At 36.7% G+C, this 12,595-nt stretch overlaps 1 protein-coding gene across 2 annotated transcripts; it reads right to left on the bottom strand.

Moving 5' to 3' along the window:
• Nucleotides 1-2,518: 2,518 nt before the first annotated feature.
• On the bottom strand, nt 2,519-10,676 carry prpf18 (PRP18 pre-mRNA processing factor 18 homolog (yeast)). Of its 2 annotated transcripts, XM_074633259.1 has the most exons (11): nt 10,488-10,676; nt 8,735-8,812; nt 8,480-8,506; nt 7,035-7,136; nt 6,825-6,938; nt 6,332-6,478; nt 6,140-6,208; nt 4,801-4,941; nt 4,623-4,694; nt 3,837-3,992; nt 2,519-3,310 (listed from the first exon to the last, which is right to left on the bottom strand). In XM_074633259.1, exons 1-11 carry the CDS (start codon nt 10,551-10,553, stop codon nt 3,230-3,232), a joined length of 1,053 nt encoding a protein of 350 aa, XP_074489360.1. In that variant the 5' UTR covers nt 10,554-10,676; the 3' UTR covers nt 2,519-3,229. The 2 variants fall into 2 exon arrangements, with proteins under 2 accessions (XP_074489360.1, XP_074489361.1); XM_074633260.1 differs by lacking the exon at nt 8,480-8,506 and having other exon boundaries at nt 10,488-10,674.
• Nucleotides 10,677-12,595: the final 1,919 nt, after the last annotated feature.

Genomic DNA, 12,595 nt, shown 5'->3' with positions numbered 1-12,595 from the left:
CAGCGACGATAGAGATAATCCTTCCACGAATCCTAGGGATATCAATGTGATAATGTCACTGAGTGGATCCCTCACACGTCCTGCTCTGACACAAAAATCCTACTCCTGCACAAAAGGAGCACAGAGAGTAGATTTCTATCAGCTTGTCCACATCTTACGGCCAGTAATGGGGCCATGCATAGATCTGAGGTCATTAGAGGGGAAAAAAAAGCTAGTTAGGGCCCCCACATAATGAATACAAACCCTCATTGTTGTCAGGGAGTTCAGGTCATATTAAATCAGCATATTCACATACAGCGTCTCTGACAAGAGAATGGGATGAGGCCACCTATTAGTTTGCGGTCGATATAACATATTGGAATAGTGTGCACGAGTTGAAGTGAAAGGAAGAGAATTAACATGACTCAGAGCATCATGTTTTGAGATTCAAAAACACAATTCACAGTGAGGAGAAAGTGTCAGCTGCTCTGATGCAAAATGCATCAATGTTAAGAGCAAGAACATGTACACTGTAAACACTTGCTGTTAATTTACAGCAGGATTTCAACAGTATTAACCTGTTATTACTAAAAACAGTGCTTTACTGTTAATACAAAAGAAAACCTGTTAAATTACGCTCATAGGCCGTTTTTTAATTGAACTATAATGCTTAAAAAACAGCACTTTACTGATCAACTGTCTAAAGTATCATCAGTAACAGTTTCATGCAGTATTGTTTTAATTCTGGGACCTGATCTGCACATGTGAGGCTTGTACATTGTACATGACTGTAAAATCAGTGAATTAGCTCTGTTCTTCACTCACATGTTGTTCTGGTTTGCATTCTGTGCTTGTAGCCAGCTAGACAGACATTTTGGGAAAAGTGTCAACAAGTCTATTATAGCCTTTTTCGTAACAAGTGCCTTTAATTGTATTTAGTGTGACTATTCCTATGTCTGTAACCTGCTAAGTCTATTCATCTAGGCAAAAAATGATGTTTATTAAAATGTATGTAAAAAATACAACCTAAATAGTGCATTAAAACAAATCAGTAAGATAAAAGAAAGGTGAAAAACAGCTATATAATGTATCTTTAAACAGTAAATTAACTGTAAAATACTGTGAAATTAATAAAAAACAACCAGTTCAAACTGTATTTTTCATTAACAGTACAAAGCTGTAAATTTCAGCAACAGTATAATAATGTTGATTTTACAGTAATATAAAGGAAACCCTGCTGCCAGTTCTTTACTGTGAAATTCTTAACAGTGTACTGCTACACGTAACTGCAAACTTGTTACAACCATAAGCATCCAAAAGCTGCCGTGTATCCACAATGCAATGCCTTTTTAGTCCCGTTTCTTTCTCAGGGAGCTATTCTTCACACACACTCCCATTGTGCTCGTTCTAAGCCAGACATGTCGTCCTTATCAGTCTGACTAAGTACTCTTTCTCATGGCCTGTCTCACCAAAATGATCTCAAAGTGAATCTTGCAGTTTTATTAGGTTTAGAAATTCAATTTAACTCCTTTTTTATGTCTACTTTGAATTAATTAGTTCCTTTCTGTTGGGGCATAGCACTGGTCTGGAAGGTAACCGAACTCACACAAACACCCAGGTATGATAACACGCAGAGGTTGCTTGTTAATTTACAGCTGCGAATACTTTCCACTGGACCATCATTTCAAGGCCTTGGCTAAGCAAACGTCGCAGCTGACAGTGACACAACACATTTGACTGGACAGACGCCAAAATATTTAGCTTAGTTTATCTCAAGGACAGGCAGATAAACGACTCCACGGGTGGACAAATGTAATGACTTCTTACCGGGTTATTTCATACTCTTGAACTTGAAATGTTTCTGCACTATATGTGTTAAAAGAAAAGTCTTTGCCTGTGGGTTAGATGTGTGTGCTGAAAGTTGGCAGAGGAACTCCCAGCACTAATTCACAGTATTTGCACTACCAACTGTCAACCTGTCCAGCTGAGTCTCGAGCAGTGACGCGTTCAAAGCCGACGGACTGAAACCGCGGTGACGTGGGTTCAGGCAGCCATGTCCACAAGGAACAGATCAGATCACCATGGTTACTCGGTGTAATAAGGTCAGTGTGTGACGCTGGATGCTACCATCTTAGCAAACTACTGGAAGGTTTCCAACAGCAATCAGTTGCTGCAAATCTAGGTTTTTCTGTGGCTTCGGATTGCCGTCCAGAAGAGCACACTGATTCCTTAATTGCCTATTTTCATCTGACTAGTACATTCCTAATGAATCTTTAAGTCACACAGTGAGCAATCCAACATTTTAATGAAGCATGTCATTGCACATTTACAGAGTCCTTTATTAGAAACCGTTTCCCTGCAGACACATTTTCTAATGACCAAAAAAAAAACTATGGTGGCTAAAAATAGTCCCATTCAGCAGTCCAGCTGCAGAAGATAAGAGAGAGCAAATCTCAACAACTACAGCAGAACAAAATTATCTTGAAGAAGGAAAATTAACTTTTCACACTGCATAAAAACTAACAATCCCAACAGCCGGTATAACAAAACAACTCTTTATTTTCTTACTAAGATAGTACAAAGACACATTGATTGGTTGAATTATCTGCTGAGAACTCAAACCTACACATATAACTGAAGCTGCATTGATTTCAGCATGTCAATAAAGAGTTAAGAACGGGCATATCTCAGATGTAATAAAACTCACACGACTGGATCTTCCTTGGCAAATGACACTTTGTCTATCCTACATCGTGAAATTTAATCTTTGAAAAACTTGTGAAAGCAATTATTAACAGAATAAGTTAAACCCTTTTTAGGGTTTTAAATTTCCTGCAACAATGGTTTGGATGTCCTTGGAGGATCCATAAACAAACATGTTCTCAGTTAGACTTGTGACTATCAATGACATGACAGGTGCATCCATTTTCCCAGTGGTTCACAAGGACAAGTCTAATAGGACTTAAAGGTTGTTGAGTGCTCTCCTCCTAAATCTGAGATATTTTCATTTATCTCTTCATAGAGCACAATTGTGATCTGGTCTTAATCACCCAACATCTCTTTAAATTACTTTCTAAGGCTGTTATCCTCCACAAAATCCAGATGTACTTGAAGGCCCTTGATATATAAGATTTTGAGAAGTTTCTCCCACAACCACACTGCCATGCCAGAACCACAATTGAGAAAAAAAAGCCCTCTCTTGATACAACTGACCCGACAGCCTCGGCATAAGCTTAGCTGAAGTTACAAGTTAAAGAGCGTTGTACTCGACACACTTTGATGGAACAGTCGTGAAGTGTTTCTGGCAGATCGTCATTAGCCTCTTCAGTCCCTGTAGAACAAAAAATTAAAAACAGAAGGCAATTAAGTTGGTGATTAAATGTATAAACATGGGTCAACTGCAGTATAGCCCACCTGATATTTAGCTTTTTGTCATGATTACAGTGTTCCGGGAGGTATACTGATATAATGTGATGACTTCTAGTCACTACTGTTTGTGACCAGCCGATAACCTCAACCCAAACCTGCATATTTCTGATTTTAGTATTACAACACTTCCACGAAAAAACACAGAAATGTTAGGTCTAAAAAATAGTGCACTTCTACCCAAGTAATCAAAATAACTCTAATTTGCAGTTTAAAATAATCCTGAATCTGGCATCCAACCAGACATGGATTTAATCTAGCCTAGAGGATGCAACAAAGATGAAAAAGATAAATTCTTACACTGTCAGGGTAATGATCTAGCAATCATTATTAGCTTATATCTGATCTTGGGGGGTCACTGCCCTAAAAAATAAATCCCAACCTAATAGAGATTTAAACACTATCTGTAGGGGGTAATCTCATGGTCTCACCTGGATGTATTTTCTCTGCGTCTCGTCGTTGAGAACGTGGGCCACATGCTTGGAGAAGATCTTTTCTCGCCCAGTACGAGCGTGGATACCCACCATGGTCACACCGATAGGCCAGGGAGCATTACCAATGGCCATCTGCAGGTAGGCATCATTTGCCTGGACAAAAAGTTGAATAAAGTTGATCAATTTGTTGTAGATTAATAAAAGTGGCTAACATGGTCAAAAACACATTTATACAGATAATAACTAGGGCTGTCAAAGTTTACGGGATAACGCATTAACGCAAATCCGTTTTAACGCCACTGATTTCTTTAACACATTAACGCACCTTTCGATTTTTAGGTTGTAGCAAAATGAGTTTTAAAGCTTGAGAAGAGATACTGGTATTAGGATTATATGAAACTAGAAAACTTAAGGAATCCATTGGTACCAACCAACCACGTCATACTAGCTTGGCGGGAAGGAGGATAAATAACTACCATGGCCATTTGGCCATGAGTCTCACCTTTACAGACATATCCACTTTATGATAATCACATGCAGTCGGGACAAGTCATAGTCAAGTCAGCACACTGACACACCTTCTAATAATAAATATATACATACATTTACATAAAGCAAGCATATTTGTTCACTCCCATGTTGATAAGAGTATTAAATACTTGACAAATCTCCCTTTAAGGTACATTTTGATGAGATAAAAAATGTGTGATTAATGTGTGATTAACTATGGACAATCATGCGATTCAATATTTCAATCGATTGACAGCCCTAATAATAACATACCTTGACGTATTCTCTCTCCAGCATGAATTTAATGATGTCCGTGATTGACTCTTTGATGTCAGCTGGTAAATTCTAAAAGAGATAATGGAGAAATTAAAACTAAAAGAAATGAAAAAGAAAATCCACACCATATAAACAACATCCATGCAGCTTGTTTTACTGTCTCCACAAATGTTACCTTCTTCCTGAGCTTCCTGAAGAGAGGTTTGAGGTACGACTCAGTCTGTGAGTGAGTTGCGCTGGCCAGCTTGCCCTGAACACCTCTCTTCACGTGGTCCTCTCGTTTGTTCAGATCTTTGGCCCAAACACCAAGAAGAAACTAGAATACAACAGGAAATGTGGATATTAACAAAATATTGAGAGAAAGGAGGAATGCACACCAGTGTTGGAGAGATGCAGACCGCTGTGAAAATACAGGTATGAAGGATAATAGTCGCAGTAGTCACGATGCAAAAAACACATTTTATAATTTATCAATGTTTCCAGATGACAGTCTTCTTCAGGGTATTGACAAAACAGCTCCACAGACATTAAATAGAGGATAAGACACAGGTGTGCTCTCTCAGGGGGAGGAATGTCTTCAATTACATGTACATATTGTAGGAGGAGCAAGTAGCTACCTGATTCATATGTCATTTAAAAAAACACATTGGTAAAGCAATGTGATCAAAAGCTTAGGTTGTACAGTGTATCAAAGAACATATCTATGTAACCATCGAAAAACAGCTAAACATAAGATAGGCCCAGTATATTTGATAAAGGGTTGCTGCACAATGTATCAAAAAAGTCTCCTTATAAATATCAAAAAAGCTAAGTGTCTAGATTACAGCCTTATAAAGACACATAATATTAAGAGACTATTTTAAGGGAAAACCAAAACACCCCTGGCGCCGACGGGGTTCCTAAGGAAGAGACCTCAAGGGATCAACATAATATCTTCAGTAGATGTAGAATGAACATATTAGAAAAAAACAACTTAGTATGGGAAAGATTTTTTACATAGAGAAAACAATTCCATTATAGAAAGATAGCAGGAAGACATCTAGTTATCTATGTACTTATACATTTCAATAAACTCTATGCAAAGTCAGATAAAGGGTTTTAAATCAAAATCAACATTTAGGCCATTCTAGGCCAAGTCTCTCTCTTCAACAAAGAGCTGTTTTGTCCCTCAATACCCTGAAGAAGCCAGTCATGTTGAAACATTGGTAAATAATTGCATCGTGGCTACGTGTGTGCAACTTTTTTCCTTGACAAAAATATTACCAATGATTGAAATGGTGAGAGACACTAGATAGATTACGATTACTTGGACGTTTTTAATGGTCGCTTTAAAACACACTGCACAAAACATCCCATCATCAAAATAACACGTAACATCTCATCTATTTAACGACAACGCACAGTAAATAAATGAAGAACAACAACATGAATAGCAGCCGAAGTAGTGTAAAACATTTTTTTCAGCCAACAGCTCCCTCTAGATCAAAAGGTAGAGCAGGATTTTCTTGCCTTACCCTCAAAAACTTGTCGATAAGATCCTGGTCTCCATTGTCATCTCCTTTGCCCAGAGTTTTACCGAGAACCTGAAGGAGAGTTTCAGTATTAGACATAAAGTTAATCATAACCTTAACTTTAAAATCTGTGTACCTGATGAAAAATAACTTGATCTAACAGTAAAACTCAACCCTGTTAACTTTGCAATGTACCTCCAATTCTTCTATCGTGGTGTGTTCTTCATGCACTTTCAGGTCGTGTTGTGTGTCCACCTCTCCTGGCTCTGTTCCCCCGACAATCTCATTCAGGTACTGCAAGTCAATCTTGTCCATGGCTGCTTTAAGGTCATTCCTCAAGCCCTAGATGCAGAGACAGTGTTAAACAGAGTCAATGAGTATATTGTGCTTAAAAATTACGACAATACCGACACCATTAAAAGAATCACTTATTCACTCAAGAGCAACATCACTCATGTGCACTGCTTCACAGAACTTGTCTGGAGCTTTGTTGAAAGCAACACAATCAAATCTGCTTCTGGTGACGGCTCATAGAAAAGTGACGGTTAAGGTACATCGAAATAGTAGTGACATGCAATTTTTCCAATGTAGAGGTTACTGTGTGATTGGTTTTCCTAAATAGGATGGACTTGAATCAGCATATATTTACTGGATGATGTGTCCCACTCCAAGACACACTCAGTCCTACCTTGTTCACTTCTGGGGTTAGAATCTCAATCTTCCTGAGTCTCTGGAAAGCATCATAATCCGACTCTGCGTACAGTCGGACTGGTTCCCCTCGTTCTCTGAGTCGTCGAATTACCTAAACAAAACACAGCGATGCGAAAGACGCATTAACTTTTAATATGGAAAAAAAAAAATACTTTGAGGGAAGCGTTAATATTTTAAACTGACTCACCTCCTGTCGTGACAGTGTCATCGGCAGCTTCTCTTCTGTTAGTTCCAGTTCTAACACTGGATTAGCTGACGTGGATGGCTCATCTTCTTCTTTCTTGGCAATCTTTCGGACAACATGGAGGGAACATAATTATACTTATTGACGGGATTATTAAAGGTCCAGAATTTGATAATATCGAAAGATTGCTCTTTCAGGGTCGATGCAAGTGAAACAAATACAACTGGGATATGTGAAAAGCATCAGCAATGTCTTCATGAGATGAGACCTCAGGAATGAAGAGGGATGTGTGTCACTATGATGCATTGGACTGCACACGTTCACATCCCTGTCATACCTGCAGCTCTTCTATGAAGACAAGTCACACAATAACTTACCAATAGAATCAAGCATTTATCTCATTTCATTTTGTGTTATTTGAATGCTGCCTGCACCACCTAAAAGCCTAATCACAGGAAAAACATTTTTTTTTTGCAAAAAAGAAACTCAAAATATGCTTCTAGATCATGCTTTCATAGGCACATGCATCTCAGCACTCTTAGATTGTGGTATAAGTAGCACAATCTAAAAGAACAAACAGAAACTGATTACAAAAAGCCTTCCAAACAAACAATGGCTCAATAAACACAGTATACTGCATGTCTGCAAAGAGAATAGCTTAATACGTTTGACATTTTAAGCCTTGCACAAAGTAGAACAGAAATGCAGTTTTCCATAAAGCACCTGTTACAAGGCAATGCAAACTAGAGACACAAAACCAGGGGAAACTTATAATTGGTCTAAATATTGAAGCTGCTGTTACAGATTATGTGCAAAATAATATAAGAAGTGCAGCAGAATTATCTTTTATTTCAGTTCAGTATCCCATGCTGAAATCAACACCATGTCTGTGTCCCATTTTGGCTTTGTGGATTCCTTTCCTTGTTCCCTTGCTTTCCGACAAGTGACTGTTACTGAGTTTGTAACACATATCTGGTGCAGCATGTAGTCTAGTTGTCACAGTGGTTGCTGCATATAAAAATAAATTGTTAAAAGCATAAATATTGACAATGGTGGCGTATTGGAATCACAAGGTGGTTCAGCAAATTCATATAATGCAGGTGAATTTGAGTAAATTCATAATTTCAAATGCTTTTCTGTAATTGGCTAGACTACGAAAGAAAAGAAAAATACATTACTTTTCAAAATTAAAAATGAATAGACTAAATGTATCATGCTGAATAAACAGAGGAGAGATGGTTAAATTTTCCATTTATCTCACCAAAATACCCAGCCCTCATGGGGTTATTTCTAGATACCTCCACCATGTTATTTCTGCTTTTATCCCCACTGGCTTTAGATATTGAACTTTCAGAAAGGGTGACAAGGAAGTGGAAGCCTTTGGGACACAGCGTGTTTTATTCTTTTATCATGCATCCTGTCAGCTACTTCACTGTGCAATCCCATACCTGGCTCTCAGGAGTCTCTCTCTGAACCTACAGATGCAGGCAGCAGAGGCAGGTTGAAGGAAAAACAGCAAACACAAACACTAATGCACACCTGAGCATCAAAGCCTGACCTTATTTTGTTTCCTTGCAAAAAAGTTTAACTTCAGTATTAAGAGTGTCATACTTAACATGAGATAAAACTGAACTGAAGAAAGGCAATTATTTATATCTGTTTGTGTGAGAGAGTAAGAGAAAGAGAGTGATCTTGACATCAACCTTATATCCACATCTTCTGAAGTAGTCTTCTTGTTCCTTGCGTGCAAGATCGGACCTTTTGAAGAATCTTTTGGAGTCCTGGAAGCAGAAAGATAATTGAATGGTTTTACATTTCTAATCAAACTCAATGAAAACACAATGAAAAGATCATACTGGTGGCGAAGCCTAGAGTGGCATAACATAACGCTCTCACAACAAAGATGACATAATGCTAACCTTTTCTTTTACTATGATTGTAGTGTGTTTATCTTTTATATAAAACAGCTAGTAATTTCCACAACACAACTATTCTTTTCTTTCCTCTGAGTTGGACTGAATGTGACCGCATACTGTACTGTATGTGAAAAAATATCTAGTTATTTTATATAATAAATCTAATTGTTTTCAAGCAATTTTGAAGTTTACAGTTTACTGAATGTGGGTTTGAGTTAGAGGTGGTGCGGCTGCAGAGGTAGAGCAGGTCGTCCACATCGAATGATCGACGGTTCGATCCTCGGCTACTTCAGTCCACAAGTCCAAGTGTCCTTGGGCAAGATACTGAACCCCAAATTGCTCCCAAAGGCTGTGACATCAATGTGTAAATGATTATTTAAATCAGATGGGCAGGTTGGCACCTTGCATGGCATCCTCTGCCATCAGTCAGTGTATGAATGAGTGTGTGAATGGGTGAATGTTGGCATGTAGTGTAAAGCGCTTTGAGTGGTTGCTATATAAATGCAAGTCCATTTACCATTTCAAATTTAAGGAAGAACATGAGTAAAAGAGAGACATGGTATATTGAAAACAGGAATTAGTCTGATGTTTCCAACATTTTATCTGTATAAAAGAAGAATGAAATGTGCTGTCACATTAGGGTCTGTGTCCTCTGTCCAAAGCTGTGTTCAACTTGTTTGATAACAGGATGAACAAATATACAATACTGCATTGTCCCCTAGATAGGTAGGTAGGTAGATAGGTAGATAGGTAGATAGGTAGATAGGTAGATAGGTAGATAGGTAGATACACAGATAGATAGATAGATAGATAGATAGATAGACAGATAGGTAGATACACAGATACACAGATAGACAGATAGGTAGATACACAGATAGATAGATAGATAGACAGATAGATAGATAGATAGGAAGATAGGTAGGTAGATACACAGATAGATACACAGATAGATAGATAGATAGATAGATAGGAAGATAGATAGATAGATAGGAAGATAGATAGATAGATAGGAAGATAGATAGATAGATAGATAGATAGATAGATAGATAGATAGATAGATAAGGGGACTGTTAACATTGCAAGGGGGGAATTGTTTGCCTAAAATAACAAGGCTGTCAACTCTCCTGCTGTTCTGACAGACATCACACTGATGATGATTAACTGAATGAATGTTCTTCTATGTGTGGCAGTCATAGAAATAACATATTAATGTATTAAACCATGTTCTATTTCTATGGTGGCAGTGTTAACCAGCGGAGAGCAAAGACAGCTGAAGTTATAATGATGAGTTTAAACACGATGGCTAGCTAACGTTAAAGCTAACTACGTTATCAGCGAGCTGGTTTAGTTACCTTCACCTAAATGTTACTATTAGTCGTACTATGTTTAACATTAACGTTTGCTATATCTTAGTATGTATCGATACATGTAAATCAAACAAACAAAGATGAATCTGGAAAAGGCAGCAGTAACTGAAACGAGTTAGCTAGCTATGCTAAGCTAACTAAGCTAACACAAACAGTGAACTTCTTCTCCTCACGTCAACAAGATCTTTGTCTTCGATGAGTTTTCTTTTCCTCGCGATCTCAGCTTTCAGTATGTCCATTTCTGTGGTCGTTGTTCGTTTATTTCGGTTTACTTCGACAGATATCAACACATGTAGTTAAGACTTTAGCAACAACAAGCTAAAACGCTTAAACCACCGGAAGTTCACTTTAAAAAGCCCAACACTGAATTTCAGTATAAGAGTCTCCATTGAATTACTTTGTTTTGTTTGAGTTCGTTTCAAAATAAAATAATAATAAAATGTAACTTGGTTTCACTGACCATTTACTCTCTCTCCACTTTCAAATCTGGTTTCAAAACACATCTCTTTAAACTGGCATATTCACTTTAATCATTATCAATCTGGTCCCACGAATCCTCTGTACATAATGATTTAATAATGATTTCATACATTGTAAATTTGTTTTGTTAATTTTATTATTTATTGTTACATTGTTATCCATTTTTACTCTGCCCTGTAAGGTGACCTTGAGTGTTTTGAAACGCGTCCATAAATAAAATGTATTATTATTAGAAATATAATAATAATAATAATAATAATTTATTTTTAATTATTATTATTATTATTATTATTATTATTATTATTATTATTATTTAAGTCAGTGTCTTAAGCATTTAGTCTTCTTAGAGAGTTTAGTATAGCTACCAATATCAAGCTTATCATTTCAAGACCAAGAACTCTCCTTTGGGCAAAATAAAACAACAAAAATACTGCTTTAGACTAGATGTGTTTTGCTAAAGCACTGTTTGAATACCTATATACTCAGAACATTTAAAGTTTATCTGATCTGACATTGTCATTTTGCTACATTTTGGTGCATAAATATATCTGTATATATCTGCAGGACAGATAATAATGCACACAGTGCACTTTCATAGACTAAGCTACTGGAGTTACCCTGCACTATACTCATTTTTAACAGTCTCTTCTGCACTATATTCACTTTTTTAATAGTCATGTATCACAGCTGTTACCCTGCACTATATTCAGTTTTAACAGTTCTCTTCATCTCTTTGTATTTTTATATCTGGTATATTTTTTTGTACTTTGCACTACTAACTTTTTTACTGCCTTTTTACTAACATGTTTTGCACTATGGAACTGTGATGCTGGAAACTTGAATTTCCCTCGGGATCAATAAAGTTACTATCTATCTATCTATCTATCTATCTATCTATCTATCTATCTATCTATCTATCTATCTATCTATCTATCTATCTATCTATCTATTCTACAATAGAAAGGACTAAATCAAATTGCAAACTTACTGCTGGTGCTTCACTTTATTTCAATGCAATACGAGGCTATTTCCAAGCTGCCAAATAGAGTGTGTGTGAGTCACTTCTAGCAAAGAACGGGGATTGAAAATGATTAGATCTTTTTTTTAAATCATTTTAGGTTGAGAAGGGAGAAATTATGAAATGATGGAAAAAAAGTAGCACTGCACTTGTCATAAGTGACTCAACACTACCTCCTATTTTATGCCAGTGACTCAGAAATTATACTGTTGCCTGAAGTGAGGTCAAGACTGGAGTGAGGGGAAATTCATCCATTGATGCACAACATAAGCTTTTATATAGACATCCACTAAAGAAAGAGCATTTATACAATCTGAGTCCTGTAAATCTAGGCTCAAGACCAAACTGTTCTCAGACGCTTTTCCTAATTGATCAAATGCTGCACTTTACTGTCTTTTGATTGTTTTTATTATCCTTTTAATTTTTTTCTTTTAACTTGTACTTTTATATTCTTTTATTCGTTTTTATCTTATGCACTTTGTGCTCTTTTATCTTGCTTTTATATATGTAAAGCACTTTTAATTGCCTTTGTTTATGAAATGTGCTATATAAATAAACTTGCCTTGCCTTGCCTGTCTGCCATAATATATCTATTATAATTAACTGAACAAGAGTTTCAGTCATCTGCTACTCAGTCCAACATCAGAGGTGGTCATATGATTATTTTCATTATAAGGAGTCACCCTAACAACAATAAATGCACAATTAACTATTATTTTTTTTATTAATTGGAGAATCCATAAATAAAAAAAGTTTATGTTTTTGTTCAAATGCCAGTCTATT

This window comes from Sebastes fasciatus, chromosome 4 (assembly GCF_043250625.1).
Source record: "Sebastes fasciatus isolate fSebFas1 chromosome 4, fSebFas1.pri, whole genome shotgun sequence".
NCBI lineage: Eukaryota > Metazoa > Chordata > Actinopteri > Perciformes > Sebastidae > Sebastes > Sebastes fasciatus.
The sequence above is the reverse complement of the archived record's forward strand: the minus strand, read 5'-3'. Positions and strand labels throughout refer to the sequence as shown.

Excerpts from the sequence above, each read along its gene's own strand:
- prpf18 (XM_074633259.1), bottom strand. The coding sequence starts at position 10,553 with ATGGACATACTGAAAGCTGAGATCGCGAGGAAAAGAAAACTCATCGAA. Across the intron at positions 3,993-4,622 it reads TGGAGAGAGAATACGTCAAG|GCAAATGATGCCTACCTGCA; the intron begins GTATGTTATTAT and ends CTTTTTGTCCAG. Across the intron at positions 3,311-3,836 it reads CGCAGAGAAAATACATCCAG|GGACTGAAGAGGCTAATGAC; the intron begins GTGAGACCATGA and ends TTTGTTCTACAG.